This window comes from Heterocephalus glaber, unplaced genomic scaffold (genome assembly GCF_053883595.1).
Source record: "Heterocephalus glaber isolate CG9 unplaced genomic scaffold, H.glaber_assembly_v1.0 deba00001666, whole genome shotgun sequence".
NCBI classification, from domain to species: Eukaryota; Metazoa; Chordata; class Mammalia; order Rodentia; family Bathyergidae; genus Heterocephalus; species Heterocephalus glaber.
The window spans coordinates 15,144,994-15,161,014 of NW_028258406.1; the positions used below are offsets into that span (position 1 = coordinate 15,144,994).

Sequence of the window (16,021 nt, forward strand, 5' to 3'; positions counted from 1 at the left end):
CAAAACCACAAAACAGTACAAAACAGTAGTGAATAGAATTAAAATCCATAAGAAATGATAGCCAGTACTGTGAATTTCAGAAAAAAAAGTGAAAAATATAAGCCAGGAGCACTCAGCGAAATACTCATGGCTTGTTGTGACATACAACAAATCTTCTTTAGTTGCAGGACCTGCTCTGCCCCCTAATTATAAAAGCAGTAGTTCTGATTCATCAGACAGTGATGAAGACAGTAGTTCTTTGTATGAAGAAGGAAATCAAGAATCTGAAGAAGATGACACTGGTCCACCTACAAGGTAAGTCACTTATGTAATAAGCCAGGCTTCCAACCTAGCGTGAGTTGGCTGAACAGATGGCTAGTAAGGGAATGTCATATTTAGATTTATACAGCACAGGAAAAAATCATTTAATATTTTCACTATGAACTATACTTTTTACAAAGAAGATTATTCTAGTAATGTGTAGCTGTGGAAGTCCCTAGAATTTCAATAAAACTCTTATATAAGGACCTTTCCTTAAGGTTTTATTGAAGTAAATATCCTAAATAAGTTATAGAATTTCTTTTTACAGTTGTATGTGCAGTGGATGTTTTATTTAAATAAATGAATGATTTCACTCTAATCTAACTTTAGTCATCATGAACCAATGTAAATAAGAAGTTGAGCTGGGCGTGGTGGTATATACCTGTAACCCCAGCACTCAGGAAGCTGAGGCAGAAGGATGGCAGTGAGTTTAAGGCCAGCCTAAACTATGTAGTGAGATCCTGTCTCAAAAAAAGAACTTGATTCTTTGTATATTACTGAGTAACATGTTATTTTATGCATTTTAAAGAGTATGAGACAGAAAGAGCAATTTACAACCCTTCCTTAAATGAGAATAAAAGCTAACTCATACACTTTTCACTGAGAAACATCTAAGAAGACAATTCAAAAATTTACTTAATGGAATCTTTATTACTACAGAAAATATGGAATACTGGTATATTACTACTTTGAAAAAGTAATCAATTTCTATTTTAGGTCAAAAATAAATTCCAACCAGGTGTGGTGGCACATGCCTGTAATCCCAGCATTTAGGAGGCTGTGGCAGGAGGATTGCCATGAGTTCGAAACTATCCTGGACTACATAGTGAGTTCAAGGCCAGTTTGAACTACATAGCGAGACCCTGTCTCAAAAAACTGAAAAATAAAATAAAATCCAGATAAAGATTAAGATCTATTGTAGTATACACTTTTTTCTTATTTAGCAAGGTTAATTTATTGTTTTAGTGTTTGTACAAGTGGTTAAAGTTAATGCTTCCTTTAAAATTTCTCTTTGTGAAAAAGTGTTGGCTGGGCCGGGGATTTAGCTCAGTGGTTTCGCTGCCTGCTGCGCAAGCGCAAGGAGCCAAGTTCGATCCCCGGTACCAAAAAAAAAAAAGAAAAAGTGTTGGCGTATATGCGTAAATTTATATTATTGTTTTCAGAAAGCAGAGGAGAAATCAGGATGATGATGATGATGATGATGATGATGATGATGATGATGATGATGATGATGATGATGATGATGATGGGTTTTTTGGACCTGCCCTTCCTCCTGGATTTAAAAAGCAGGATGATTCTCCTCCAAGGTGATAGGCTATAATATTTCAGGCCAGTCTTTAAAAGATTTCAATTATGTGTGCTAATTCATTAAAGAATTGTCTAAGATTGTTTTTTTAATTTGTATATTTCATAGTTCTTCAGATTGATCATAGGGAAAAATAGTTGTTCCTTGTACTAAAAATATTATATGCTTATAGTACTGATAGATTGTAAAAAACATCTTCATTTCTTATTTGATACTGAAAAAGTGTTTCATGGTAGGCTGGGTGGAATATACCTCTATCTTCTCCTCTTTAAACAGTTAAAGTGACACGCATGATAAGTAGTAGACCTAGGGCTTGAATCTTGAGGTTTGGACTTCTAATTCAGTTGTTTTCTTAATTATATATTTGTAGAAGAAAAAAATCCTAACATATAATTTCACTAACTTCTCTGAATCTCAAATTTATTATTTATAAACTAGGATTGTGACTGTACCAAAATTGTTGTGATGGTTGAGATTTACTATTTGTGTGTACCCACTTGTGTGTGTATCTTATTGGTGCCTGCCACAGAGTAAATGTATAATAAATATTGATTCTTGTCTTCTCAGAACTATAAAATTTTTAAATACCAAGTTAAAATTACTAAATTGTTTATAATTCATAACACTATAGACCAGTATGCAAGAACAAGTAGAAAAGATGCATATTCATTTGTATTCAAAATTTATAATTGTATTTGGTAAGTCCTGATTTCCATGTAACTCAAGTTCTTTTAAATAGGATACCTTTTTTTTGGTATGGTCCCTAAACTAAGAGTAATTTTTGTATTTTTAAATAGTAGTTGGAAAAATAAAGACAAATAACCCACAGAGACCCAAATGTAGCTGTCAAAGCCTAAAATTTACTATCTAGCCCTGAATAGAAAGTTTGCTGACCTTTGGGATATTTCATTTCTTTCAAGAAAACACATAGTTGGAGTGTCTCTAATCTGAAATCTAAAATGTTCCAAAATCTGAAACTTTGGAGCACCAACATAATATCAAAAAGTCTGAGAATTCCAGGTATACAAACTTTGTTTCATAACAAAATTTTTTTAAATATGGCATAAAATTACCTTCAGGCTGTGTGTATAAGGAATATATGAATGAATTTCATGTTTAGATTTAAGTCCTGTCCCCAAAATACCTCATTCTGTATATGCAAGTATTCCAAAGTATAAAATTCTAAACACTTCTGGTCCCAAACATTAGATCTGCAGTAGTTTGTTTCTTGAGAATTACATTGTGCCAATAATTAAATCTATGTGTAATTTAAAATATACTTACTAGCATATATTAGAGTCAAAAATTCTTGTACAACCACAGCATTCCATAGTTATGTGATATTTACTATATTTAAGATTTTATATACCACTAATTTTTTCTCCACAAATCTCCTGAGGCCAGAAAATTGAACAATAATTGCATTTGTATCTCTGCTAGTAATTGTACTCAGAAAAAAGCCCATGCTGTGCTTCCTCATAGTTTATAAATTATAACTAATTGGGTCTTTATAACAATGCCAAACTTTTCTGTCTTTCAAATGCAATACTTTTATGCTCAGAAAGGTTTTATGAACCAAGACAGGAATTAATTAAGTGGTCAGGATCAGAACACAGACTTTCTGTCAGTACTGTCTCTCCTCTGCCAGGAACCTTGTCTGTGAGGAACTAATCGAACACATTTCAACCTGGTAAATTAGGCCTAGGATTTCAGTGCCATTTGGGTTGCTAATAGTGGCACAGTGACAACCATGGGAACAACACTACTACAGATAAGCAAAGATGGAGAAAATGAGAAATATCAAAGAAAGTGAAAAATATATTTTCTCTTTTATTTTTTCCCTATATAAAGTCAGGCTCATAATGCAGGCACTTCTCTCCTTTGAACTAATTAACAGTTCCCTCAGTGTGGCAGCAGGGCAACTGGAAAGAAAATGAACTTTGGCAAAAAAACTTACTGAGTGTGTTGACTTTTAGTATTAATTTTGTCCTAAATGGAGTGACTTACACTGCTTTAAAGAAACTGAAAAGTATACTAATTGAAATGTGCTTAGCTCAGTACATTTTCCTCCTTGTATGGGTCTCGACGAATTATTTGCATTCGTCTGTGCTTCCATATTGTCATTGGGTGATTAGGACACTTGATAAATTTGTATATCACTGCGTTACATACTCCACCAACTAATGACACATGTCGTATGCACATACAGTGTATGTCCTTGGAAGACCTTAATTTCTCCTTAAATAGTTCTGACTACAGTGGTACCTCAGGTCACAGACTTAATTTGTTCCATGATTCTGGGGAAGATGGCTGTGGTCACGTTCATCACCCATTGCAGAGTTTGTGAATGGAAGCAAATTTTTCCCTAACATTTCTGTTTGCACACTGAATTGTTTGTGAACAGAAGTGTTTGTGAACAGGGGTATTATTGTAATTATAATACCCCTAAAGTATTTTTCAATGGACAGTGAATATCAAAACAAAGAAAGTCAAGGCACAAAATAGAAAAAAGACCTTCACAAGTTTTAGTACATCATAAGGATTTTTTTTAATTATCATTTTTATTCAGTACATTTCTTTTAGGTATGCACTATTGTTACAAAGATTGAGAATTATTGATTTAGTATCTAATTGACTAATAAATAGTTTAAAATGCAAAAAGTATGTTTAAGACACCTAGTAGAAAAATATTAAGCAACAGTAGTAAAAATAATGTGTTAAATTCTCATTTTCAACATTTGTTATTATTGACTTTATGATTGTTGTGAACTTTTATTCTGAAAACTGAAAAGTCAAGGAGAATGATAAAGGTACATGTTATTTTTTAGGCCTCTAATAGGTCCTGCATTGCCCCCTGGTTTCATTAAATCTACACAGAAAAGTGACAAAGGCAGAGATGATCCAGGACAAGTATCATCATACTGCAACTCTCAGGTTTGGAAAATGTTTGTGTAAAGAATAAGATGTAACAAATTAAGAACTTCAGTAATAACTGTAATCACTTGACTAAATATAACCTATGACTCAGTTATATTTATATTGATTTAAGATTATAACATAGATAAAATCAAAAGCTGTTCATAAACCTGAGTTATGTTTAAAAAAAAAAGATTGATTTTGCTAGGGTTTTTTGTACATATTATTTGTATCTTACAGACTAAAGAAAAGGGTATCTCAGCCAAATTTATAGTTCTTACTTATCAGAGCCATAGCTCACATACAGTTTTTACGACTTTAAAGCACATGGTCTGTTATGCTGCAGTGCCTTTCTACAAGTGAATTGATATAATCAAGAGACCCCTGTTCATCACTGAGAATTCACTGGTTACACTGAGGTCACTGAAAGTAAATACAGTGATTAAGACCATGAACTTTGGAGTTATTATTCTCTCTTTCAAGAAGTGTTTCTAGAGCATCTGCAGTGTATCGGGCAGATAGTCACAGGAATGAACAAACTGTCAATAAACTCTTGTTCCTGTCCTTTGAGAGACATCTACAATCCAGCTATTCTGGGCCCACCCTGGCCTAAGTGACCTGATAATTCCATCAATTTGATTGGTCTTCAGGCTCTGATTAGCCCTTGCCCTCTTCTGCCTCTTCTTAACATTGCAGCTGGAAAACTGTGCGTGAGACAAAGTCAGATCATGTTAATTACCCTCAAAACCATCAAATTTCTCCTCCAAAAAATTTGGAGTCTTTACAGGGCCCTATATAATCTGGTTTCCATTACCACTGATTTTTCTTTTGCTTTAATACGACCATACTGGGCTCTTTGCTGTTACTCTGCAAATACACTAGGCCAGCTCCTACCACCGAGCTTTTATACCTGCTGTTCAGGCCTGTCCAAAATGATCTTCTGCTATATGTCTACATGGCAGACCTCCAAGAACTTCAGGAGGTTTCTCTGGGGGAGTTGTTAGAATATGACTTTCTCAATGAGTTCAAATCTAGCCTCCTAACTTAAATTTGCTAATCCCCTCTTCCTTTTACTGTTATCTCCTTCCTTTCTTTAATTTTCCCCCATAGTATTTATCAACACTGAAGACACCATTCATTTTACTAGTTCTATTTGTTTATTGTCCTCTTTCCACTAGAATGTGGGTGCATAAGGACAGATTTTTGTCTTATCTCTAGTGCCTGGTACACAGTAGATATTCAGAAGCACTTGTTGAATGGCTGAGTAAATTAGACTCAGGCCTTGCCCTCATTGCACTTACAAGACAATGATGACTATAGATATATAGTAAAGAACTTCTAACACTACGAATGATTCAAAAGATGAGACAAAGTATAAATGACAGGAATCTAAACTAGTCTGAAGAAATGAGAAAAGATCTTACTCTCTGAGAAAATGTCTAAAGTGAGGTTGATGAAGTAAAAGTAGGTCAGCAAAGAAGGCAGGGAACTTTGTTCCAGATCATTCAAATAGCATATTTGAAGGCAAAAAAAGTGTGGAGCAGAAGAAAGCTAGGATTTAAAGAAGTCCAATATGTTAGAGTGGAAAGAAGCCAAATGGTAAATGATAAGGCTGGGAAGGTAGGTAAGACCCATTCCAAACTTTGAATCCTGTGGGAGCTTAGTTTCATTGTCAATAATATGCAAGTTGTTAATATTTACCTAATGGAGTTGTTGTAAAGATTAAATTAGAATAGTGGACATTCAATGTATAATAGCTCTCATTATTATCAGTATTACTGTTATTGCCTCTACTATTGATGCCATGAGAGTACCTTTGAAGAATTAGAGAAGTATGAGGAATTCTTTCTAATAAGGATATTAAAGACAAAAATAAATTGTGAAAGGAAAGACTTCTGGCCAAATGGAAGACTGAGCTAACTCCCTGCTCTGTCTCTGAAAAGAATACGAGGAAAATGTAGGCCACTATCCTTAGGAAAGGGGCAAGCAAGTGTGCTTCAGCCTCAGGCCTTGTCATGCATGTGATCCTGAGAAAAGGAAGTATATCCACATGACTGTCTCACAGGAGGGTAAGTGTTAGAATCAAAAAAGATATATGTGTTCAATCCAAAAAAAGAAAGACATATGTGATAAAATGCTAGCAATTAGCTGGGTGTGGTGGCACAGGCCGGTAATCCCAGCACTCAGGAGACTGAGGCAGGAGGATCACCGAGAGTTTGAGGTCAGTTTGGACTACCTAGTAAGTTCAGGGCCAGCCTGAATTACAAAGGGAGACCCTGCCTCAAAAAAAAAAAAAAAAAAAGTTAGCAATTGATCAAACTGAGAAAGAATATATGGTATTCAGTGCACTTACGTTAGTGTTTTTCTATAGGTATACATTTTTCCAAAATTAAAAGTGAGGAAAACGTTTTTCAAAGATGTAGCACAACTCAGCTTTATTGACACTTAGACTTTTGCCCTAACCCATCTAATTAGTAAATAGTTGGTTTATATAATTTCCTAGGTGGCACATATTCTACTTTTTTTTTTTTGGTACCAGGGGTTGAACTCAGTACCTTGTGCTTGCGAGGTAGGCACAGAGTCACTGAGCTAAATCACCAACATATACATCTTCTAACTTTTCTTAGTAAATGATGACTGTTGAAGGTGGCCAGGGATACAGGTATTTAACCTGTTTAAAGTACTTTTGCTTCTGAAATATTTTCTTTATAATTTCCTTTTAAACCTTTTACAAAAGACACATCTTTTTCGGATTTTTTTTCTCAGAGAAGAGCCTCTCTTAGTCCTCATGCACAGTATTTATCCCCAAATTAAGAAATACATAATAATACTAATGGTTTACATTTACTGAGCAGTTACAAGTCAGACTCTGTAGAGCATACCATGAACATAAACTTAATCTAATCCAAATAGTTCTTTGAGGTGGTATACCATCTAGAATGCTCTCATCTGCCAATAACAAAATCCAATTCAAAATGGAACTTAGACTTAATGTATAGTACTTTGTTAGATAATGGGTTGTTTATGTAATTTCCTTGGTAGTATACATTCTATATTCTACAAATATGGAAAATGTATTTCATACATAGTAGCAGGTCTAGAAGTAAAGTCACTCCAGGGTTGGTTAATTCCATAGCCCAGTAATGGTGAAACTTTTAGAGACTGAGTGCTCAACCTGCAACCCAAAGCCCACTTATTTATTGCAAAGTGCCAACACTGCAATTAAATCTGAGTACTCAGGTTTTATGTTAGAAAAAACAACTCATGCATTAACATCTTTTGCTTAAAAGAGAAACACAATAACACGTGTGCCATAAGTTTACCATCATTGCCATAGTCTAATAATATTAAGGGCTCCAGGATTTTTTTTATGGCATGTTAATTCCTCTTAGGCTGATTTTTTTCATCATACCAAGAAGACTGCCAAAGTCCTAAGATTCACAATCAATTGGCAATGACCAAACACAGAAGGGAAGTAATCCTGTTCACCTCTTTTAGGGGAAGGAAAACCTTTCCAGAAAGCTCTTTGCTCGTGTTTGACCAAAAGTGTATCTCATGTTCATTCCTGAGTCAGTCAGATAGGCAGTGAGAATGAGACAAAGTGATTGACTTAGAATTATCAACATTCTTCCCCAGGAGTTAGAGCATGTCCTAGTTTCATGGCTTCAGAGATGAACAAAATGCAGTGTTTCTTGTCTATAGATCACTTTTTGGTAGGAGTTGTTATCCTCCTCTAAAAGACAAGAAAACCAAGGGTTAGAAAGATTAAATAATGTGCCTCGGGTCACAGGACTACTGCAATGGCAAATAGGGCCTCAAATTAGGTCTAACACTGCAGTCTAAACTCTAACTCAGTAGAGTACATAATTCCTGTTGTATTTCTGAATAAAGTATTAACAGTTATGGTTTAGATCTAAAATGCTCCCCCCGCCACCTTCATGTGTTTGGAAAGGTGATTGGACTATGGGAGTGGTATAGTTGGCTTGCTGTTTCAGAGGTGGGGTCAGATCAGAAAAGGCAGGTCACTGGGGATATGGGTGATTTGGAAAAACATCTCCCTTCCCAAGTCCTCCCTTCACACTTTACTTCCTGTCTGTCATGAGGTGAGCAGCTTTCCTCTATTAGACCCTTTTACCATGCCTTTCTGCGTGGAGCTAGCCAACTATAGACTAAAAATGTGAGCCAAAATAAACATCTTCTCCTTTAAGATGTAGGTGTCAGTAATTTTGTCCCAGTGACAAGTACAGTACACTAAGAAAATGCCTTTTTAAATAATTAAATAACTCACCCAGGACACCAAAATGAATTAATACCTACATTAGATGTGGACTTATGATTTTCAGTTTAGTGTGTTGGGCCTAGTTTTCTGTTTGCTTCTCCATTCCCCCATTTATGTCTCTCAACAACATAGGTAATTCAGATTTCTAAAAATTCATAGCAAGACATGTTGAAATTAATAAAACTTGTAAAAGTACCATTAGTTTATTAGTTAGAAGTAAAAGTGCTTATTAGTTGGAAGTAAAAGTACCAGCTTATCCCATCTTCTAACACTAATACTGTGTTGAGACCATGACAGTTACAATTTAAAAAGTTCATTATATCTTTTTATTTCATCTCTTTATGTCACCAAGTATTTATGTTATGAGGAATTATAAATACATTTAAGATAAACATCTGTGACATCATCCTACTATTGTAGAAATAAGCTATGAATACTTAAAATTAAATCACTAAAAGTTGAATTAAAGTAATGTATTTCCTGCATAGTGAGTTCAAGGCCAGCTTGAAATACACAGGGAAACCTTGTCCCAAAAAAAGAAAGAAAAGGGGCTGGGGATTTAGCTCAGTGGTTTGACTGCCTGCTGTGCAAGTGCAAGCACCCGAGTTCAATCCCCGGTACCAAAAAAAATTTTTTAATTTAAAATTTAAAAAATTTTTTTAAATAAAAGGAAAAAAAAACTTAACCCCAAAGTAATATATTTCTTCACGAAGAAAACAGGAATAATACCATTTCACAGTTTTGCTATAAGAACCAAATGTGGCCTTTTATGCAAAAGTTCATACTTACTAAATGTCTGTGTATGATTTAGAGTAAGCTGTAAGAGAATAAATAATTGTGTAATTACTTGTGAAAATAGCATTAGTATAGAGGCTCAGAGAAAAAACACAAGTAGAAACTTACTGTTGGGTGTTAGTAGGGAAGATGAAAGTAATACAAATGAATTCCTGATAGTACTAGTTTGTTTTTTTTTTAATATGAGGAAGAAGCTGTCTGTTGAAGCTAACAGACTAGTCTGTCATTGTTACTTGTCTTAGTAAATCTGGAGAACAAAGACAACCTTTAAGCCCTAGTGTATATAGCATCCGATACCAAATCATACATGGAAACCATTTATCATAGTGACTTACTTAATCAGAACAAGTTGTATTCACTTGTTAGAATTTTATATCTTTAAGATAAGTGAGATACTTTTGGAACTGAATTAACTCATTTGAGTCAATGTTCATGGATCATTGCACAGACTCTTTGTCATAAAGGGTGATATATCTCCCAAGAATGCCCTGTTTATGTATATCTTGTTCCAAAGAGCTTTTTATGTACCAGGAATAGAATTGTTTTCAAATGTGTGATCACTGCCCTTGTATTAGTAATAAGTACCAGGAATCCTGTGTTGAGAAGAACTCCAAGCCCACGTCTGTGTCCATCAGGAAGAAAGCTAAAATAATTTAATGATGTCTACTGTAACATAGGAGAAGAGATGGAACAATCTGTATGCCATGGATTTGTTGTCTACCATGCACTTGAGGAAGGCAGGAAAAGGGTCTTCATTGCTCAGTAACAAGCTAGCAATAAATATATTGTTTATTTTTTTGTTTTATTGTCTGTGGATAATCCATTTCAATTAAACTTAAGTAAATTAGGATCATTCTTCTGTAACTTGTAACTATCTCTTGGATTAAAGGTAATGTCTTATTTTATAAGGAAACAGATAACAGTGAAGATGAGGATATTGTTGGACCAATGCCTGCAAAGGGACCTGTTAACTATAGTGTAACGACAGAGTTTGAAAAAAGGGCCCAGAGAATGAAAGACAAACTAACTAAAGGAGATGATGTAAGTTTTCTTTAAGATACTTTAAGAAATAAACTATATATATAGACTTTTTTTTTTTGGTACTGGGGATCAAACTCAGGACCTGTACTTGGGAGGCAGGCAGCAGAACCACTGAGCTAATCCCCGGCCCTTTAAGAAATAAACTAAATTGAAAAGACCTAAATGTTAGAAATAAACATTGAAATATATACATATATATTATATATATACATATATGCCAATATTTCTAAAATTTAAATATATGTATACTTATTTTCAAATTTTGCATATATATGTACATTGTCTTTCTTTGATGTTTTGTTTTGTTTTATTTTGTTTTGTTTTGTTTTTGGAGACAGTGTCTCACTGTGTAGCCCAGGTTGGCCTTGAACTTGTGACAATCCCCCTGCCTCAGCCTCCCAAGTGCTGGGATTACAGGCATGCACCACCACACCTGGTTTATATATGTACACATATACATAAATATTAATTTAGGAGCTATATAATCCAGAAATTACAGGAAAAGATTGGCAGATTCATTTACTAAAAATATTCTGTATGGCAAAAGATAGTCAAAAGAATAACAAATTGGATGAAAGTATATGGCAACATATATGGCAAGTATATACTACAAAAACATCAGTCCTTTCTGTTAAAGTCTGTTAAGTAAATTTAAAACCTCAATTGAGAAATAGAATTGTTTGTACTGTATTTATTTATATATAGTATATATGTATATTTTTGTGTGCATTTAAAATTTTTTAATTTCTCTTAAAGGATTCATCTAAACCAATTACAAGAGAATCATGGATGACTGAGCTTCCTCCAGAAATGAAAGACTTTGGCCTTGGGCCGAGAACCTTTAAAAGAAGAGCTGATGACAAATCCGAAGATCGATCAGTCTGGACAGATACTCCAGCTGACCGGGAAAGGAAAGCTAAGGTGTTTGTTCATATGTTTTTGTCTGTGTTTTCTCAATTTTGAAAAAATAAGAGGCAAAATTATTGGGGCAGGGGAATTAGCTCAGTAGCACCGTGCCTGACTCACAAGCTCAAGGTCCTAAATTCAATGCCCAGTACCAAAAAAAAAAGGCAAAATTATTTAAAGATACTAATTTTTGAAATTAATGTTTCCAAAGGAAAAATACAGATTTTTCCCCCTGAAGGAAAGTTATTAGGAAGGAAAGTCACACTATTTGTCTACTATTTTCCCATAAATGACCTTATTTAAACCTCAAGAAAACCTTAAGACATAGGTTTACTGACCTCTTTTTATTTACTTTTTATTAGTACATGTTTGGAATACATTATGTTTACCTTACTTGTGTGGAGTTGGTACATTTACATAACACATCTTAATTCCTTTTTCTGACTTTTTTTTTGGTACTGGGGATCAAACTCAAGTCCTTGTGCTTGTGCAGCAGGCGGCAAAACCACTGAGCTAAATCTCCGCTCCCTTAATTCCTTTTTCATCCAGAAACTAACCACTATGAGGTCAATTTTTTTTGCATCTCAGAGGTAATTAATGATAAGCAAAATTCTCCTTTAGGTCTTTCTAACTCCAGGTTGCCTGGTCCTTGTACAACATTATACTATTTACATGAAAGAATACCTTTTAAAATATCTTGGAAAAAACATTTTGCAGATTTACCTAGCAAATTAAATAATACCTAAAGAATCTCTCAAAGTGACTGTATCTTAGGTATACTAAACTTCTTAATACTGTCAAGATAGACAAGAAGTGCCTTCATTAATACATTAAATAAGTTATCAAAAATACAAAGAGTTTATGTGCATAAAATACATTTTTTTTTAATTTTCTCCTCTTGAGTCTGTGTTTATTTTTAAATATTCTGGTGTATGGAACCAGTGTCCCCAGTACTGCTCCATTTAAAGCTTTTCATTCCTACAAAATGTCCCATATGCATCTTAAATGCTTGGCTAATTGTTGCCTTATGATTACAACTTCAATTCTGATCTAAACAGTTCCACGTTTAATTCTTCATGCTAACTCTGTCTGTCTTGTCTGTCACTTCCTAGAGATCTCAGGGTTTTCATTTTTATTCCATAACTAAAATGAATTGTTCTCTAGTTATTGTATTTGATTACAGGTAATGTGAAAGAGCTCTTAAAGGATCTTTCATTTTGGTGGAGAGTTGGGTGTGAGATAGTATCGTTCTTAAAACATTAACAGTATGTTGAAGTCTACATTTTCGCATCCTCTGTGCATTTTCAGCAAGATTATAAATTCTCTTTGGTTCCAAAGATTCAAGGACATCTGAGAATGGTAATAGAAAGTTGAGGTGAAGTAATACATGAAGGCAGAAGAGTCAACAAAGGATATGGTATATGCATGAGCCACAGACATTGAAAGGCTAGTTTTAGTGTATTTATCTATTCTTTCTTTGCTTGATTTTTATAATAATGATATAATTAGGGTATGTATTTTTATACTAATGATATATCTCAGTCACTTTCTTTGTCACTGGGACTCAGTACCTGACACCAACAGATTAAATGAGGAGAGGTTTATTTTAACTCATGTTTAAAAGTTTCAGTCCTTGCATGATTGGCTGGCTCCTTCCTCTTCTCTCCCGACCACACCTTCTAATAGCAATTCAGCTGTAATGCCTCACTAATCTAATCACCCTCCAAAAACACATGAAGCTTTGGGGGCCATTTTAGATCTAAACCATAACATAACATATTACAGTTTTTGTAATTTAGCCTTTTAGAATTGTCTCCAAAATGACAATTCCCTTGCTTAAATAGACTTTTAAATTTGTGGGTCTTCTTTTCTTGTTTTGCTTCTTGCTAAAGGTTAATATAGATGACTACTCTACAGTTATATATGCAGGGAATCATCCTCAGAGGAAAATGTCATTTTAAAAGGGCACAAATGGGGGCCAGGGATTTAGCTCAGTGGTGCCGCTGCCTGCCTTGCAAGCACAAGGTCCTAAGTTCGATCCCTGCTACCAAAAAAAAAAAAAAAAATAGTACCAATAAATGAGCTCAAATGGAAACCAAGCAGTACAGTTTGAACTTAAGTTATTTTAATCCCTGTGACTGAGATCTTTAGACCTGGTTGTTCTAGTGCTCAAATTTTTTGCTCAGTGCTAACAGTGGATATAAGGGGATTAATAATACCTCTTAATTTTTATGTAATTCTGTATTACAGTGTATAGTACTATTACAGAGTATAGTATCATTTCTGAGAAATGATATAGCATCATAGAGCTACTCATTTTCTGGTGTCTTTGCTCCTATGTAAAGTTCATGACTAATTTTTATAACAGATCTCAGCCAGATTTCCTTCTTAGTATGTTTTCTCCACTCTATCTTTTTATATTTGATTTCCCAACATAACTCATATTCATACCTCTCTCTTACCTGTCATATTCCCTTATCCAACATGCCCTAAAAGAAATGATTGTTCATTAGAAAGAAATGAAAAACTTTTGCATAAGTTAATTGAATGAAATCTATGTGTCCTCACCTCTAAGTCTTGACAAGATCTAATAGCACATTATAGAAGGGTCAAGTTTACATCTTCATTTTAACATAACATCATTTTTCTCTTAATATTTACAAGTAAAAATGTGTTCTTTGAGGAAAATTTTATGGAAAAATTAGAAATGAACTATTCTGTTTTTAACATACCTTATTAAATACCAGTTGTTTTAGTCCATATTATGATAAAAATTGTTATGAAGGCCTCCTTGGTTTTCCTAATCAAATAACAACATAAAAATGTGCCTTGAAAACAGTGGGTTTTCAGTCATTTCATGTGGACCTTCCTCATTCTATATTCTGTAGAATATCGTAACTTTTTTTTTATTACAGTTTATTGAAAGTTTTCCTATTTCATTTTTGTATTCATGATTTTATAAATAAAATCTTTGCTTTGTTTTATTTCAAATTCCAGTTGTCTATTGCTGATGTATTTTGTATATTTATGTTGTATCATGTAGCTTTACTGTACTTGCTTTTAAGTTCCAGGAGAGATTCCAGGATAGATTGGGTTCTCTACATAAAACATCATATCATCTGTGAATAAAGACAGTTGGTTTTTTGTGTTTTCATGTGTTGATATTGGTACCAGTGATTGAACTCAAGGCCTTCACACTACGCAATATCCCCAGCCCATGATGCACCAGGATCAAAAGTTTATCCACCGCCTGCCTTGCAAGCGCAAGGTCCCAAGTTCAATCCCTGGTACCAAAAAAGAAAAAATTTGAGCTTACCCTAGACAACTTAGTGGGACCCTGTCTCAAAATGAAAAACAAAAATTTTTGAAGACTTGAGAACATTGCTTGAAAAAGCCCTGGGTTCAATCCCTAGAACCACACACAAGAAACAAAAGGAAAAAATTCTTTTTTAAAAAACCTTTCATTTCTTTTTTCCTTTTCACTATTTTTGAAAACAGATAAGGATTTCTTATAAGCCCTGTTTTCACTTCTGTATTTCATCATTGTTAGTCAGAACTCAGATCCTAAGTTCAATAAATAGGTAAGTGCTTGCCGTTAATTGGGTAAAGTTTTTGTTTTGTTTTCTTATTTTCAGGAAAAATCACAGCCTAAAGCACTAACAATCCCTTATCAAGAATATAAATGTTCTAACAAGGAATTTAATAAGCCCGATGTAGTTTTAGTTCAGTCTCTTGTTAAGTAATCTGATTAAAAATAATATTTGTTTTATTTTATCATAATTGTGTGCTTCAGTGATGTGTTACCTGTGTTCATTCCTCAGGAAACACAAGAAACAAAGAAGTCACTCAATAAGAAGGATGAGGAATATATATTTTCAGGAAGAGATAAGAGATTGGCTGAGCAGGTATCCTTATACAATGTAAGAAAATAAAATATATCATTTTTGTTCCACTTCTCGTCTCCTTTTTTGTTTTCTTTTTTCTCTTTTTTTCCTATGACTGCCTGTTTGCCTCAGGTATTTTCTATACATAAGTCCTGAAATATACATGACTCTGTTGTGTGTATGTATGTATATGTGTGTACATACATGTATAATGTCCTGTGCATGTGATATGTTTTCAGTTTGTTATACCTGTCATACATCAGAAATTCAATTACTAGAGATTAATAGCACTTGATCAGAAAGCAAGAGCTCTATTAACTCATGAATGTATCTTTCTGTATGAAATACGATGCTGCCCCTTCCCCTGCATTTCTTATTATTGCCTTGTTTGATGTTCACTAAGCTCTCTTTATTTCTTTGTTCTCAAGTATATCCTTTGACATAGGCAAGGCCTTAAAGAGAAGTAGATGTTAAGCAAAAATTGTTCTTTCTTCCATTGCCACATACATCAATATATCTGATTTCAGAACATTCTGAAAGCCAAAATGTTCATCTCTAAAGGACACTACACTCATTTGAGAAATACGTTCAAGA

The 16,021-nt window shown here is 34.0% G+C and overlaps 1 protein-coding gene across 26 annotated transcripts in view; it reads left to right on the forward strand.

Annotated features, from left to right (window-relative positions):
• Positions 1–16,021, forward strand: part of Gpalpp1 (GPALPP motifs containing 1) — an 89,256-nt gene that overhangs the window by 5,715 nt on the left and 67,520 nt on the right. For 24 of the 26 annotated variants that reach the window (XR_015445868.1, XR_015445873.1, XR_015445871.1 and 21 more), the window contains exons 2-7: positions 162–294; positions 1,464–1,607; positions 4,435–4,540; positions 10,506–10,637; positions 11,394–11,558; positions 15,365–15,463. Coding sequence is in view for 6 of the 26 variants with exons in the window: in XM_087197324.1 (XP_087053450.1) it covers positions 162–294; positions 1,464–1,607; positions 4,435–4,540; positions 10,506–10,637; positions 11,394–11,558; positions 15,365–15,463 (779 nt within the window). In the remaining 20 variants the exon portion in view is untranslated. The remainder of the gene's footprint in view (positions 1–161; positions 295–1,463; positions 1,608–4,434; positions 4,541–10,505; positions 10,638–11,393; positions 11,559–15,364; positions 15,464–16,021) is intronic. The other 2 variants (XR_015445884.1, XM_087197325.1) reach the window with 1 other exon arrangement.